The following is a 17,812-nucleotide window of genomic DNA, read 5'->3' as shown; positions in this document are numbered from 1 at the left end:
AATTGCTTCTAAAAGTGTGAGATCATTTAGTGTAAGAGAAAATTGAGCATTGCACGAACTTGTGATGGTGAAGAATAAAAGCGACAGACTGCATAATAAAGGTTGCTATCACAAGGGGAAATGTAATGTGACGTTCTTTTGCACTAAGGGGTTGAACATACAAACAAATAAGCGCATGGCAACCTCTGCTTCCCTCTGCGAAGGGCCTATCTTTTACTTTTATGTATTTACTTTTATGCAAAGAGTCAAAGTTTTCCTTCTACTCCTTTTTAGTCTTCTTCTTTGGCAAGCATCATGTGGTGAGGAAAGATCTAGGCACATATGTCCAGTTGAATATAGATAGCATGAGTTATTATTGTTGATATCACCCTTGAGGTGAATACGTTGGGAGGCAAAACTATAAGCCCATATCTTTCTATGTGTCCGGTTGAAACGTTTTGCTCATATGTACGCGGTGAGTGTTAGTTATCATAGAAGACTATATGATGGTTGAGTATGTGGACTTGCCTAAAGACTCCGATACGTGACCCTTCCTGAAAAGAGGATGAATTGTAGTTGCAAAGTTGACTAAGAACATAGTTTGTTGGGTTTTAATAGAGTTTTGCTTTATACTTCGATTGTGTGATGAATTGTCACTTATTCATGAGAAGTCTATGATAAAAGTTCTTTGATAAAAGTCTTATGTTTGAATTTGTTGTTGTTATAATAATGAACATGATGCTTCTATGTTCGTATGTTGTTTTTATCGACACCTCTCTCTCAAAGCATGTGGACATGTTTTTCTATTTCAGTTTTCGCTTGAGGACAAGCGAGGTCTAAGCTTGGGGGAGTTGATACGTCCATTTTGCATCATGTTTTCTTATTGTTATTTATGATGTTTTAATCTATAATAATGCTTTTTGGAGTAATTTTAATGCCTTTTCTCTCATAATATGCAAGGTATACACAAAGAGGGAGAATTCCGGCAGCTGGAAATTTGCACCTGGAAAAGCTACGTCAGGCTACCTATTCTGCACAACTCCAAATGAGCTGAAACTTCACGGAGATTTTTTATGGAATATTTGAGGAATATTGGAGCAAATAACTACCAGAGGGGGCCCACCAGGTGGGCACAACCCACTTCTTGAGCATGAATATCATTTGTATGTAGTTACTTTTGTTCTTGAGGTCACGGGAGAAATCATGTTGCAAGTAATCATGTGAACTTGATATGTGTTCGATATTTTGATAGTATGTGTGTTGTGATTCCCTTAGTGATGTCATGTGAACGTCGACTACATGACACTTCACCATATTTGGGCCTAAGGGAATGCATTGAGGAATAGTAATTAGATGATGGGTTGCGAGAGTGACAGAAGCTTAAACCTCAGTTTATGCGCTATTCCGTAAGGGACCGATTGGATCCAAAAGTTTAATGCTATGGTTAGAATTTATTCTTAATACTTTTCTTGTAGTTGCGGATGCTTGCGGGAGGGTTAATCATAAGTAGGAGGTTTGTTCAAGTAAGAACAACACCTAAGCACCGGTCCACCCACATATCAAATTATCAAAGTAGCGAACACAAATCGAACCAACATGATGAAAGTGACTAGATGAAATTCCCGTGTACCCTCAAGAACGCTTTGCTTATCATCAAAGACCGTTTTGGCCTGTCCTTTGCCTCAAAAGGATTTGGCTACCTTGTTGCACTTTTGTTACTACTATCGTTACTTGCTCATTACAAATTATCTTGCTATCAAACTACTCCGCTACTTACAATTTCAGCACTTGCAGACATTACCTTGCTGAAAACCACTTGTCATTTCCTTCCGCTCCTCATTGTGCTCGACACTCTTACTTATCGAAAAGAGCTACAATTGATCCCCTATACTTGTGGGTCATCAGTAAGGGAATAAAAAAAAAGAAACCATATAGTTTAGTAAAAAATGCCATGGTTCGAACAAAAAAAATGCCATAATCCATAGAGAAATTGTCATGGTCTTTTGCCATGTGCTATGAAAAAAATTCCATGTTTCAAGTTTTTTTTTTAAAATGGCGCAAAAAGGAAGAAGACATGGCAACTTGCTAGTAGTTACCATGTTTCTTAAAGTAATTTACAATGGTCCCATGAAAAATGCCATGGATGTAAAGTAAAATTTGCAAAAAAAGAAAAAATTGCCATAGTCCCCAAATAAAGAAATTTCCATGCTCTTTTTTGCCATTACCGATTATATTGACATGCATGTAAAAAGGTCGAAAATTGTCGTGGCAACAAAGGTAAATTTGCCTTGTCAAAAAAAATTTGTTATGCCAAACTAAAAAGTAATTATTTTCACAGAAGAAAAAAAGTGGTTTGAAAGAATTTGATAGGGCGTTATAGGTAAATTTTTCATGTCAATAAAAGAAAAATTGTCATGGCAAATTAAAGTAAGTTTTGCCCATCTTTTTCTTGTTGACATTTAAAGGTTAAAAATTGCCGTGGCAATATAGGTAAATTTGCCATGTGAAATAGGTAAAATTGCCATGGCAAAATAGAAACTAAATTTTACAAAAAGCAAAATAATAGTTTCAAGGAATTTGTCAGGGCGTTATAGGTTAATTTTCCATGTCAATATAAGAAAAATTGCCATGGAAAATTTAAAAGTAAATTTTGCAATCTTTTTGTTGTTGTCATTTAAAGGTTAAAAATTGCCGTGGCAATATAGGTAAATTTGCCATGTGAAAATAGGTAACATTTTCATGGAAAAATAAAAACTTAATTTTACAAAAAGAAAAAGAATAGGTTCAAGGAATTTTCCAGGGTGTTATAGGTAAAATTGCCATGTCAATATAGGAAAAATTATCATGGCAAAATAAAAAGTAAAATGTGCCATCTTTATTTTTTCTGTTTTATTATAATTTTCCATGGCAAAAAAGTTAAAAAAAATTGACATGCCAACTTATGCTTAAAAGAATAATTTGCCCATGGCAACTCTGATGGTGTGTTTCAATATAATTGGCACTATGTCATCGTAATTTGCCATGGGAAAACATGCCAAAAAAATGAACAAAAATTGCCATGCTATGTGAAAAGCATGGTAGAAGAAGCTATGTAGGTCATGGCAATTGTGTGTAAAAAACAAGATTCCATGCTATGTGAAGTATGAATTTGCCGTGGATCGTTAAAAAATTGCCGTTGTTCGACAAGTTGGCACCTTTTGTATCATAAAATTGCCATGTATGTGAAACAACACCAAAAAATGATCAAAAATTGACATAGCAAAATGCAAATTCAAATTTACCGTGTTTTTTTAATCAAAATTGCGATGTATGTGAAAAAATAGTTTTGTAATGGATTTACCATGTGACCATTAATGAATTGTCAAAGTTGTCGTGGCAACACATCTTAAGTTGTAAATATGGCTATCATTGCTAATTTGCCATGGTAAAAAATATCATGTTTTAAAATTGTAAGAGTTGTTGTGGCATGTGAAAAACACTCAAAACTTGCCATGGCAAACTACATCTTATAATTTTTCATGGCAGAAACACGTCTTAAGTTGCCATGGCAAAACACATTGTAAGTTGTTGTGTAAACACATTTTTAGTTTTCCATGGCAACCCAACTAAAAGTTGTCATGTCAAAACATATCTAAGTTTGCATGCCAAACAATAAACTAAAAATGGCGACAACATGCATACCGGGTGAAACCAAAATTCATGTGCGCACAAGTTGACATGATTTTTAAAGAAAAGAAAAACTCTTGCCTATGCACATACAAAGTTGCCATATCTGTTATATTTATCATGAAATCGCAGGAGATCTAATACCTACAATTGCCACTGTGATGAGTTATTGAAGTTGTTATTAAGCTTGCCATGGCAAAACTACAATGGGACAAAAATGTTCTAAGAATTTTACATGGAAAACAATCAGTACCGAGTAGCCGGCGGAGGCGGCTGAGGAGCCTACAACACCTCGTCCTCCACCTCCATGCCTTCCTAAAGAGCACCTCCAGCGCGTGGAGATCGCGCGGCTTGCAGTGGTTGTATCTAACAATGTTCTAGAACAATAAGTTTTCTTCAGCTTGCCATGATCTAGGGTTGCGATAGACCATACGTCATCAATCAAGACCAAGTACCTGACAAGAGTTAACACATAATTTTTCAGTGAAAATTTGTGGCAAAAGCAGAGGTGTGACCAATCAAAGCCAACAATGTCAGAAACTGAATTTCTAGGGCAGAAGTGCATATTCATTCACATGAGCAATTCTCTAGGACAGATGTTGCCTTTCAGCTGTTCCCAATATACATACACATGATTGCAAAATTAAGATTGCCATATTTTTACCCGTTTCCCTTTCAAGTGCTCGACGAGTTCTGTCCTACTCCCTTCGTCCGAGAAAACTTGTCCCTCAAATGGATGTATCTAACACCAAGTTAGTGCTAGATACATCCATTTAAGAGACAAGCTTGGGATGAGTTTTTTCATAGGGGGGAGTAGAAATTTAGATTGAGGCAATCCCTGTCGCGCTTGTGCTCGGAGGTGCCAGATCTGCAACATTTGGTAACGACAGATGACATAGCTCGGGTGACATGACCCTTGCGGCCGTCGCGATGAGGCCAACGTTTTTCTTCGAGCCGACCTGCTGCTCGTGACTGCTAGTGTGAGGCTTGACCCGATCCTTGATGATCCTGAGGATGGCCTCTAGGTCGGAGCTCTGAGACACGGTGACCACGACGCGAATTCCTACCCAAAATTCCTGTAGAGGGCGGTAGGATGGCGGTCTTCCCGACGCCTTCGAAGCCGGCTGTGGCCTCCCCCTCGGCTAGACCCCGCCATGGATCCAAGACCGTGGCGCCGGCCTCCGGTGGATCCCACAGGCCGCGGCTGGACGCGCGGGGAAGCCGGCGACCCCGCCCACCGTCGATCCCGTGACGATGTGTCCACGCACGAACGGCTCCTCCGGCTTTAAGATGGGGATGCCCATGAACTGGCGCCGGCCTCCGGTGGATCCCAGGCCGCCGTTGGACGCGCGGGGAAGTCGGCGACCCCGCCCACCGTCAACCCCGCGACGATGAGCCCATGCACGAACGCCCCTTCGGCTTCGAGATGGGGACGCCCATGAACCTGACCCCCAGGATCTCGGCCGGCGTCCAGCGACGCTCTCTCTGCCGTCGTCGTGGGCGACGAAGGAGGGATATAATGGGGAGGAGCGGGGCGACGGAGTGGGGAACGAGTGGAGGGAGGAGGGAGGCGTGGGGAAAAGTGAAGATAGAGTAGTGGGGTGGCTGGGTTTGTTCGGGTGACACACCTTCGACCCGAACGAGCTTCTAGGGACGACATGGCGAGTCGGGAGCGTCGTGATGCGGCGTTTCAATCATACGGCGTTAAGGACATCATGACCATTTTGCTTCGTTTAGATTTTCTAGGTTAAACTTTAAAAACTTTGATCAAATTTGTAAAACCTCCTCGGCTTTCTCAAAAAAGGTGAAAAAGAACTCATTGCCACAATTGAATGAATGCCGCCGCCACTTTCACTGCTCCACGCGCGCAAGCTCCACGCGACGCTCCTCAAGTCCGGTCACCATGGCGACGCCTACCGCTGCAACCTCCTCCTCCGCGCCTACACCCGCGGCGGCGCACTCGCCGACGCCCGCGACCTACTGGACCTCATGCCGTCCCCGACCCTCGTCTCCTACAACACCGTCCTCTCCGGCTACGCCTCCTCCTCGACCCCCGGCCTCCTCGACGCCGCCCTGTACCTGCTAGACGCGATGCCCGAAAGGGACTCCTGGTCCTGGAACACCGCCATATCCGGCCTTGCACGCGCCGGCCGGGCTCGCGACGCGCTGCGAAGGTTCCTGCAGATGACGCGCACCCCCGTGGCGCCGGACGCGTTCACCTACTCCATCGTCTCGCCGTGCTGCGGCGTTGACCTAGGGTCCGCGCGTCAGGTCCACGCACGGGCTCTCAAGGCCGGGGTGTTCGCAGATGCCTGCGTTGGTACTGGTTTCATCAAGCTGTACGCACAGCTGGGCCTGATGGAGGATGCACGCAAGGTGTTCGATTGTATGCCGCTGAGAGATCTGATGTCATGGAATGTGCTCCTGGACTGCGATGTGAGGTCCGGGGAAGCGGGATCGTGTATGAAGGAGTTTCTTAGCATGACCGGCTCCGGGGTTCGGCCTGATGAGTTCACCTTTGCCACTGTCTTGAATGGTTTGGCTGAGCGGTCTGCAGGTCTGGAGGCAATGCAGGTACACTCAGTTATTCTAAAATCTGGGTATCTTAAGGATCTTTTTCTGTGCAATTCTTTGCTGGACGTGTACGGGAGATGCGGTTACGTTGACTTGGCCAAGAAACTGTTTGATGCTATGCTTGAGAAGGATGTCGTGTCGTGGACCGCTGTGATTTCAGGGCTTGCAGCCTGCGGTTACCAGGCTGATGCCTTTGACATATTTTGCCAGATGCTGAAAGCTGCAATGCTGCCCAATTCCTTCACCTTTGGGAGCATAGTAAGCTCATGTGCATATGTGAATGACCTTGGCAGTGGGAGGCAGTGTCATGCTCTTGCTGTCAAGCATGGGTTAGAACTCGTTCCTATAGTTGCCAGCTGTTTTGTCGATATGTACTCAAAGTGCGCCAAGATGGATGATGCAATAAGAATGTTTGAGATCATGCCACAGAGAGACATTGTATCTTGGAATGCAATGATATGTGGATTAGCTCAGAATGGTCAATCAGCGAGATCTCTTGAGCTGTATGATGAAATGATGCGACTTCATTGTGAATTGGTCACCCCAAACTCGGTAACTTTTGTGGGTGTCCTGAGCGCATGCAGCCATGCTGGTGATGTCCAAAAAGGTTGCAGCTACTTTACTCAAATGGTTAATGACTTCCACATCGAACCAATTTCAGAGCACTACACTTGCCTTATCGATCTCTTTGCGCGAGCTGGATGGTTAGATGAAGCAGAAGAGACCATTTCAAACTTACCTTTCAAACATGATGCTGTTATCCTGGGCACCATGCTTAACGGCTGCAGAAAATATGGTAACCTTGACATGGCTAAGCGCTTTGCTAAGAGGCTTCTAGTGAATAATCCAGATAATGCATCGGCCATTTTTCTACTCTCAAATATGTACATTGCAAATGAAGAATGGAGTAATGCCTCGGTGCTGAGGGATGCTGCGATTTCAAGTGGAACTCATAAAGTCATGGGGAATAGCTGGATTGATGTTGGTGGTCAAGTACAATGTTTCAAAGCGGGCTCTAGTCCAGATGCACAATTCGAACAGATATATGACGTTCTGCAACAACTTCAGTTGATGATGGTAGATGCTGACAAGCTGGTCACACAGGTCAACTCCTTGTGTACTTATATTAACAGTGAGTAGTGACAACTATGCTTTATTTTGATGAGTTTCAAATTCATATTGAGTAGTATGTGCAACTTGGGTTGTTTTGAATGACCGATTTGGATAGTATTTCTACGCGAGAAGGTTAGTTACTTATGCAATGCGACCTACTACATCAGTCGACTCACAATACTAAATCATGTGTTCCTGAAATCATTCATATTTACTCAAACACCACGTTTGTTTGAGTATATACATTGCAGATGTAGGAACTCTTTGGTTTTATGCCAATAAATGTCCACTATTCTTTTAGATGGTTATTAAGTTCCTTGTCATGGAACCAACCCACTTGGGTTCAGATGTGCCCATTCATTGGTATTTCCGGTTTTCCAACGCTATTCTTTCAGTGGTATGATGTGCCCATCTACTACAAGGAGCATGCGGCGACTTCATCAATCTTAAGATCTATCGGTTCAGTCATTGAGATCCTCATGGGGATATCGTAGGAAGAAAGATAGAGGAGGAATTTCAGGTGGTAGGGCTAGAATGAATTAATAGTCTAAGAGTTTTATCACAAAGTTACACTCACTCGACTCGGCATGGGGCGCGACGAGGTTACAACCAAATCGAGGGACCATTTCGCAGAAGTGTTTCGGACGCACGAGGAGGGTGTTTTTTTTTGCAGGGAATTTAGAGCTTTATTCGAAAGAATGCATTCACCGAGTTGTTAACCAGAAGACTGTCAGAAAGCTCGGAGTTTCAGTAAGCCAGCTTTCGGTGACATGCATGGTGCAACCACGCTTCGCACCCAAATGTGTTGGACCATTTGCTGATCAACTTACATGTGGAATTACTTCCTCCATTTTTGTATACAAGGCCACAAGTCCACATTACAGGTACCAAGGTAAATATTAGTGTCGGTTTAAGCCAATGTTGAAAGCAGGCTTTCTTCCTCGTTTGACGTGTGAATTAATGTGTATTTTTCTCTCTAACGCACAACAAGTCAACCCTCTCACTCCTCATTGGTTGATTAATGCAGCGCATGCAAACCAACCTTTTTCACTCCCGTATGCATGCAAGGGATATTAATGTCCTTGGTTGCTAGTACGAGACAAACTCCATCAATTTTGTCTCGATTAGTGTTTAATGACCTTATATAGCTGCAATTGTAATTTTGATAGTGGCCTTATATACAAAAATGAAGAGAGTACATAGGTAGTAAATCTAGTAGATAGCGCATCAATTTCTAAAAGAACTGGTGTCGCAACTGAAGGAACATTGAGGCAAGTGTTTCAGAGGTTTAGAACCTCTAGACTATCGGTCTACATCACCACATGAGCATGCCGTCCAAGATTTGCAAAGGTGACTCCATCATGAAGGGATAGGGCTTCCGCCATCATGGGATCAGTGACCCCGGGGTGCGGTTTGCACCAAGCACCAAGTAGGGCATCAGAAGAGTGTGCAACACCTCCAGATCCGCTCATATCTTCATCATGAACGACTGCAACATCCTTGATCTTGATTTGCTCATGCTATGGAGGTCGCCAATAATGACCTGGTAAGACATCCGCCTAATGTCAAAGAATGTCTAGGAGGCCCAAAGCTTCTCTAGTGAGTCTAACCAAGTTCGCCGAATCAAGTTTGTACCCATGCATCCATCTGTTGCGGTAGCTCGATATGGACCACATGACTGTAATACTAACACTTCTATCTCTTCTGGAAAACAAAGAGACGCATAAAATGTCCCTGGCCCAAGAGTTGGGTGAAGTAGCGGGAGTTTCTAATAAAGTACATGCTTCTTCCTAGAACCTATGAGCATGTGAACAGTGGATTAGCGCGTGCTCTAGGTTTTCCTCTTTCACCTAACAGAGATTATATAGGCTAATTTCTCTGATGTGCCTATATTGCAGGGTGCATTCATCTCATAAAATACCACGGAGTACCCTCCACCAGAAGACACGTACTTTTGGGACCACTTTGAGAGACCGTAGAGCCTTCCACAACCGCTGATCATTCATTGAAGATTCTATAACCTGCCTTCATCTTGAGCTAGTCGTTCTTTCGGAATCACTAGAGCCCGGTACACCAATTTCAAAGTGTAGATGCTTGACTTCTTGTAGTTCCCCATTAACCCGGACCGAGAAGCGAACAGATGAGATATACTTCATTATTAATTCGATCAAGTTGATTCTGAAGCCAAGTCCCCGAAGAATGGCCTCCAGATAGTGTCACTCCACTCGATCATATGCTTTTATCATATCTAACTTGACTGCACATGCATAATCTTTCCCTTTCTTCCGCCTGCACAAAGTGTGGACACTCGAAGGCCACAAGAATATTGTTCGTAGTCAAGCGACCAAGAACAAACACACTTTGCCCCTCATTGATAATATCATCCATAAACCCCCTCATGCGATTTTGTAACTGACTTAACAGCTAATTTGTATAAAACCGGGCATAGGGCAATAGGGCTATATTGGGAAATCAATTGTGGATGGTGTACCTTTGGAATTAAGCTGATGGAAGTGTCATTAGGGCCCAACGGTAGATCACCACCATTGAGGAATCCAAGGACGGCTTCAGTAACATCATCTTTCAGCAAGTGCCAATGCGGCTGGAAAAATTCTGTTGTAAAACTAGCGACACATGGAGCTTTTCATGGGGCCATCTAAAACATGGCGTCTATCCTTCCTTTTCCTCAAATGGTTTGATCATTAACTCATTCATCTCCGGTGTAACTTTCACCGGCACATGTATCATACAGTCCTTGAGACGTGTGCACATTTTGATAAAACGACTGGATTTCATCTTTATCTCGCCTTCATCAGCATAAACCGAGCCGTCTGCCCTCTGTAGCCCACTGATTTTATTCATTTGCTGCCTCTGCCTAGCTTGTGCTCGAAAGTGTCATGTATTATAATCTCTTGCTCATAGCCGGACCTTTGAGCGCTATCGTAGCCACACCTCCTCCTGACGGAGCACCTCATGCAATTTGGCAGTCGCGCTTTTCTCTTCGTCAAAAGGGCCACACCCTATAGATTGCCGCCCCAATTTGTCTAGCTTTTTTCTGAATTTGTCTAGCTTTTTCTGAAGTTGTCGAAATGTCCTTGACAGGCACCCAAACTCACGCATACCCCTTGTCTAAAACTCTCGCTGTAGGGCTCCAAGGAACTCCATGATCCCGTGTAGACCTGGAGTGTGGTTCTGCCATTGCCACGAATCCTTGACTAACTTCTCATATTTTGTGCAAGTTTGCCAAACATTCTCTTACCTAAATTGTTTTTGCGCGTCGTACACCTTGAGACTGCAATTTCTCATTGATTTCAGTCACTACAAAACAATGACTAGACTCAACTGCACTTACATGCCGCACACAGATATGTTCATAATTCTGTCGAAAAGCCTCGTTAGTAAAAGTACGGTCTAACCGAGCTTAGACATTAGCATTATCCTCTTGGCGACTGTCCCAAGTATATGCCAACCTAGTCCATCCTAAGTTCTGGAAGGAAATCTCATCTATGACCTCTCTAAATGCTTTCATTTGCGACTCCGGTTGAGCTGATCGACTGAAGTATTCCTCACCATAGAGAGTCTCATTAAAATTACCCATGCATAACCATGCTAAATGTGGCAGTGCATACAACTTCCAAAGAAAATGATAGTTGTGATGTCTGTCTTCGGCTCTCGGAGCACCATAAAAATCAGTGAATCGCCATGCCGTCGAGCTTTGATCCCTCATCCTCACCAATACATCGATATGGCCGGTACTGTAGTTTTTCAGTTCAATCTCAACATCTTTAGACCAATAAAGACCCATGTCGCCACTAAGGCCTTCACTATCCATGACAAAGCAACCCGCAAAACCAAGCTGGTATCACGGGTCTTCCACACCCTTTTAGCCCTCATTTTTGTTTCCATGACGAATAGCAGGGCATGAGAGCTTCTTGCTTCACTATGCAGCAAAAGCTCGTGAACTGCCTCAGGGTTCCCAATCACCCGGTAATTCTAGCTCATGCAAATCATTGGGACGGGAGGCGTTGCTCTACAGTCGCCACCGAGTTTTCAGGTGTCAGTTTCTTCTTCTTTCAGTTCCTCTCCAACTCATTCTCGTCACCAGTCTTTCTGGCCATCACCTGCATCCTTCGAACCACTCTCAAGCTCAGTAGCAGCTCATGTACCATCGGTCAAAAGAAGTGGTGCATGATCCATACGCCGGTACACTTGCTTGGGTGCTTCTTTCCTCTTATTATGAGGTATGTTCTTTGTCGGAGAAGTAACTTCAAAACCCCCTTTACCAGCATTACTAGAATTTCTAGACTCCCTCTGACTGCTTGGATTTGAATATTGTTCCTTGCTCGAACTATCCCCGGAAGAAGTTTTCTTTCTCTCATCTGGTGCCCTCAACTTTGGCCCAAAAGGTAAAATTTCCATTTTCATCACGAGGGCCAGGGATTGGGCAAAACAGGTCAGAATGACCAAGCCGACCACATGAGAAACAGAAGTGTGGCACTTGTTCATATTGTATGTCATACAAGTCTGTCTTTTTTATCTTAACCAAATCAACTACAATCCATCTTCTTAATGGTTTACTAACATCATGTGAGGCTCTTGATTATAGATATCCGCCAACACTAGTAGAAAATAGGGCTTTGGTCCAGGCCTGGCCAGCCCATTAGTCCCGGTTCAGTCACGAACTGGGACCCATGGGGGCATACGTCCCGGTTCGTGAGCCCAGGGGGGCGGCCGGGCCTCGTGGGGCATTGGTCCCGGTTCGTCGGGACCCTTTTGTCCTGGTTCCAGGCACGAACCGGGACTAATGGGCCTCGCTCCTGGCCCACATCCATTGGTCCCGGTTCGTGGCTGGAACCGGGACAAAAGGGGGGCCTTTAGTCCCGGTTCCAGCCACAAACCGGGACCAATGAGGTGGCTATATATACCCCTCGCCCGCGGGCAGAGCACTCCACTGCTCTGTTTTTCTGGCCGGCGAGGGGAGAGCTTTGTGGTGCTCTAGCTCACCTCCTATGCACTGAGGTGTTCGATGAAATGCCCAAGCCACACTACTTAAGCTTTCTCCTCTCCAAGCTCCATTTTCCTCAAGATTTGTCTAGGTTTAGCGGTCCATCACGTCCCGTCCCCGTCTTCACCGCTGTCGATCGCCCACGCCGATCTCGTCGCCGGCACCACCGTGGTGAGCCTCTTGTTCTTATCTTCTTTCTAAAAGAAAAAACATTCTTACTTTTATGATTAGATAGATACTTGTCTAATTTTCTTACTTTTATTATTACTTGTTATTACATAGTGTGATGGTTTTGGTATCCGCCCCCGTCAGCCCTCGTCCTGTCTATGATTCGGATGTGGTATATATTATCTTTTATAACTATTTGGTTCATTTATTGTTTATGACAATTATGCCGACCAACGTGACATGGATTTTATTTATCTAGGAGTTATGTGAACGTTCCAACTGACCCTATCGTCGAGAGGTTAAGTTTAGTTGAAGAAGAAAACAATTACTTGAAGGAAAAAATAAAAAAATTGAGGAGGAGAAGATGATATTGGAGTTGCATGTTGCGGATGTCCTCGATGATCACAAGATCAAGATGGATGCAATGCGCTTGAAGATTAGAAAATATGCCATTCATACCGAGGCTTGGTATCATTATGCCGTTGGATCAATTGTTACCTTGGTTGCGATTATGATCACATTTGTTGTTGCATTGAAATGTTTTACATAGTTTCAATGTATGGTTTAATTAGATGCTCTGGAGAGCTATATGTTGTTCAATGAGAACTATGCATGTACTTTGGTTTTAATGTGATGATGAACTTCTATTAATTTGGTCACCTATCTATTCATGATGTTCTGTAATGGTTTTTGACATACTTAATTATATATAATGCACGCAGATGAACCGGCAATGGATGTACGGTGACAAACACACCTCCGAGTACATTAAGGGCGTGCATAATTTTCTCGAAGTGGCTGAGGCAAACAAGCAGAATGGTTTTATGTGTTGTCCATGCCCTATATGTGGGAATACGAAGTCTTACTCTGATCGGAAAATCCTTCACACCCACCTGCTTTATAAGGGTTTCATGCCACACTATAATGTTTGGACCAAGCACGGAGAAATAGGGGTTATGATGGAAGACAGCGAAGAAGAAGAGGACGATGACAACTATGTGCCCCCTGAATACGGTGATGCTGCAACGAGGGAAGCTAAAGATCAAGAGGAACCAGACGATGTGCCCGATGATGATCTCCGCCGGGTCATTGTTGATGCAAGGAGACAGTGCGAAAGTCAAAAGGAGAAGCTGAAGTTCGATCGCATGTTAGAGGATCACAAAAAAGGGTTGTACCCCAATTGCGAAGATGGCAACACAAAGCTCGGTACCATACTGGAATTGCTGCACTGGAAGGCAGAGAATGCTGTGCCTGACAAAGGATTTGAGAAGCTACTGAAAATATTGAAGAAGAAGCTTCCAAAGGATAACGAACTGCCCGACAGTACGTACGCAACAAAGAAGGTCGTATGCCCTCTAGGATTGGAGGTGCAGAAGATACATGCATGCCCTAATGACTGCATCCTCTACCGCGGCGCGTATGAGGATTTGAACGCATGCCCAGTATGCGGTGCATTGCGGTATAGATCAGACGAGATGACCCTGGTGATGTTGACGACGAGCCCCCCAGGAAGAGGGTTCCTGCCAAGATGATGTGGTATGCTCCTATAATACCACGGATGAAACGTCTGTTCAGAAACAAAGAGCATGCCAAGTTGATGCGATGGCACAGAGAGGACCGTAAGAAAGAGGGAAGTTGAGAGCACCCGCTGACGGGTCGCAGTGGAGAAAAATCGAGAGAAAGTACCGGGCTGAGTTTGCAGGTGACCCAAGGAACGTATGGTTTGGTTTAAGCGCGGATGGCATTAATCCTTTCGGGGAGCAGAGCAATAATCACAGCACATGGCCCGTGACTCTATGTATGTATAACCTTCCTCCTTGGATGTGCATGAAGTGGAAATTCATTATGATGCCAGTTCTCATCCAAGGCCCTAAGCAACCCGACAACGACATTGATGTGTACCTAAGGCCATTAGTTGAAGAACTTTTACAGCTGTGGAATGGAAACGGTGTACGTGTGTGGGATGAGCACAAACAGGAGGAATTTAACCTGCATGCGTTGCTGTTTGTAACCATCAATGATTGGCCTACTCTCAGTAACCTTTCAGGACAGACAAACAAGGGATACCACGCATGCACACACTATTTAGCTGACACCGAAAGTATATACCTGGACAAATGCAGGAAGAACGTGTACCTGGGGCATCGTCGATTTCTTCCGACCAACCATCAATGTCGAAAGAAAGGCAAGCATTTCAAAGGCGAGGCAGGTCACCGGAAGAAGTCCGCCATGCATACCGGTGATCACGTACTTGCTATGGTCAATGATTTACACGTAATCTTTGGAAAGGGTCCCAGCGGACTATCTGTTCTGAATGACGCTGAGGGACGCGCACCCATGTGGAAGAAGAATTCTATATTTTGGGACCTACCCTACTGGAAAGACCTAGAGGTCCACTCTTCAATCGACGTGATGCACGTGATGAAAAACCTTTGTGTGAACCTGCTAGGCTTCTTGGGCGTGTATGGGAAGACAAAAGATACACCGGAGGCACGGGAGGACCTGCAACGTTTGCACGAAAAAGACGGCATGCCTCCAAAGCAGTATGAAGGTCCTGCCAGCTACGCTCTTACCAAAGAAGAGAAAGAAATCTTCTTTGAATGCCTGCTCAGTATGAAGGTCCCATCTGGCTTCTCGTCGAATATAAAGAGAATAATAAATATGGCTGAGCAAAAGTTTCAGAACCTAAAGTTTCATGACTGCCACGTGATTATGATGCAACTGCTTCCGGTTGCATTGAGGGGGCTTCTACCGGAAAACGTTCGATTAGCCATTGTGAAGCTATGTGCATTCCTCAATGCAATCTCTCAGAAGGTGATCGATCCAGAAATCCTACCAAGGCTAAGGAGTGATGTGCCGCAATGTCTTGTCAGTTTCGAGCTGGTGTTCCCACCATCCTTCTTCAATATCATGACGCACGTCCTAGTTCATCTAGTCGACGAGATTGTCATTCTGGGCCCCGTATTTCTACACAATATGTTCCCCTTTGAGAGGTTCATGGGAGTCCTAAAGAAATATGTCTGTAACCGCGCTAGGCCAAAAGGAAGCATCTCCATGGGCCATCAAACAGAGGATGTCATTGGGTTTTGTGTTGACTTCATTCCTGGCCTTAAGAAGATTGGTCTCCCTCAATCGCGGTATGAGGGGAGACTGACTGGAAAAGGCACGCTTGGAGGGGACTCAATAATATGTAGGGACGGACATTCTTGGTCTCAAGCACACTACATAGTTCTACAGAACTCTACCTTGGTGACCCCATATGTCGATGAACACAAGAACAGTCTGCGCTCCAAACACCCAGAGTAGTGTGAGGACTGGATTACATGTGAACACATCAGGACTTTCGGCATTTGGTTGGAAACACGTCTTAGAGGTGACAACACTGTTTCTGATGAGCTGTACTCGTTGTCCAGGGGACCATCTTCGACTGTATCGACTTACAAAGGATACGAGATAAATGGGAATACATTTTACACGATCGCCCAAGATCAAAAGAGCACCAACCAAAACAGCGGTGTCCGCTATGATGCAGCAACCAATAGGGGAAAGGACACATATTATGGTTACATAGTGGACATATGGGAACTTGACTACGGACATGATTTTAAGGTCCCTTTATTTAAGTGCAAATGGGTCAATCTGTCAGGAGGCGGGGTACAGGTAGACCCATAGTATAGAATGACAACAGTGGATCTGAACAATCTTGGGTACACAGACGAACCATTCATCCTAGCCAATGATGTGGCGCAGGTTTTCTATGTGAAGGACATGTCTACCAAACCGAGAAAAAGAAAAGATAAGGAAGCGAATACATCATACGATGAGCCAAAGCGCCACATAGTTCTTTCAGGAAAAAGAGACATCATGGGATTGGAGGGCAAGACAGACATGTCTGAAGATTATGAAAAGTTTCATGAAATTCCTCCCTTCAAAGTCAAGGCTGACCCAAGCACCCTGTTAAGCGATGAAGAATATCCATGGTTACGGCGCAATAAGCAAAGGACACAAGCGAAGAAAAAGTGAAGACTTTCTCTCCACAACTATTATGATGATGCCTTTGATCTAGAATATCACTTCAGTTACATGTGAAGAAATGAAATGCCTTTTGTAACAAACGAGTTTCCGTATGAAACCCTGATACTTCGAAAGAGATTGTCCGTTTTGTACACGAAGTGCATCCAGTTTTTGCCGTAACCCTCTCAACTTTTTAGCACATGCTATGCGGGTGAAATGATGATACCATGCCAACTTTCAACCTTCTCACGGTTCATTTGTAGTGCTTTTCAATTTCAGGGCCATTTAGCTCAAAAAAGCAGTAAATGCATGAAAAATAACAAATGAAGTCAGAAAGGGTTGAAAAATGATGAGGTGGCTTTGAATGGTGCATTTTGAACACACAAAAAGTTTGGAGTTCAAGTAAGTTCAAAAAATGAAATCCCTTTGTAACAGACGAGTTTTCGTCCGAAACCCTGATACTTCGAAAGAGATTGTCCATTTTGTACACGAAGGGCATCCAGTTTTTGCCGCAACCCTCTCAACTTTTTAGCACATGCTATGTGGGTGAAATGATGATACCATGCTAATTTTCAACCTCTTCAGAGTTCATCTGAAGTGCTTTTCAATTTCAGGGTCATTTAGCTCAAAGAATGAACTAATATAAAAAAGAATAAACTAGAAAACTTTTATGAAACTCTAATAGCAAAAATAATAAAGTAAGATTTATGCAACTAAAATTATCAAAGTATTTTCCGTTCAAAACATTAAAAGCAAAAAGAACTTCCATAAAGAACTTTTTTTGTTAGAAACTTTAATAGCAAAAAGAATTATCATAAAGATTTTTTTGTTAGAAACTAAAATAACAAAAACTATTTTTGAATATAATGATAAAACACAGTAATATTAAATAGCAGGAAAAAGAATCACTCCAAAATCTATTTTTCTAGTAAAGTTAATCACAAACTAGTGATTCACACAAATTTCAAAGAATTCAAATTTGAAAACTAATGGCACTAACAGAAAGTTTATATTTTTTCTGACCTAAAAGCAAAAAGAATTTAAAAAATAAAGCAAAAAACAAAAGATAATAAATAATGCAAAAAAACAAAAAAAACTGGAAAAATAAATAAATAATGCACATAAATTTCAAAGAATTCAAATTTAAACTATTCAAATTTGAAAACTGGCACTAACAGAAAGTTTATAATTTTTCTGACCTAAAAGCAAAAAGAATTAAAAAATAAAGCAAAAAACAAAACAAAAAACTAGAAAAAAATAAAAAAATGTCACCTACTGGGCCACCACGGCCTT

General features: G+C 43.2%; 1 protein-coding gene across 1 annotated transcript; it reads left to right on the top strand.

Annotated features, from left to right (window-relative positions):
- The first annotated feature begins 5,436 nt into the window (after positions 1-5,436).
- On the top strand, positions 5,437-7,476 carry LOC109773150 (pentatricopeptide repeat-containing protein At2g13600-like). Its single transcript, XM_020331847.4, has one exon. It carries the CDS (start codon positions 5,482-5,484, stop codon positions 7,357-7,359), a length of 1,878 nt encoding a protein of 625 aa, XP_020187436.1. The 5' UTR covers positions 5,437-5,481; the 3' UTR covers positions 7,360-7,476.
- Positions 7,477-17,812: the final 10,336 nt, after the last annotated feature.

This window comes from Aegilops tauschii, chromosome 4 (assembly GCF_002575655.3).
Source record: "Aegilops tauschii subsp. strangulata cultivar AL8/78 chromosome 4, Aet v6.0, whole genome shotgun sequence".
Lineage (NCBI taxonomy): Eukaryota > Viridiplantae > Streptophyta > Magnoliopsida > Poales > Poaceae > Aegilops > Aegilops tauschii.
This window is presented reverse-complemented; position numbering and strand designations above follow the sequence as displayed.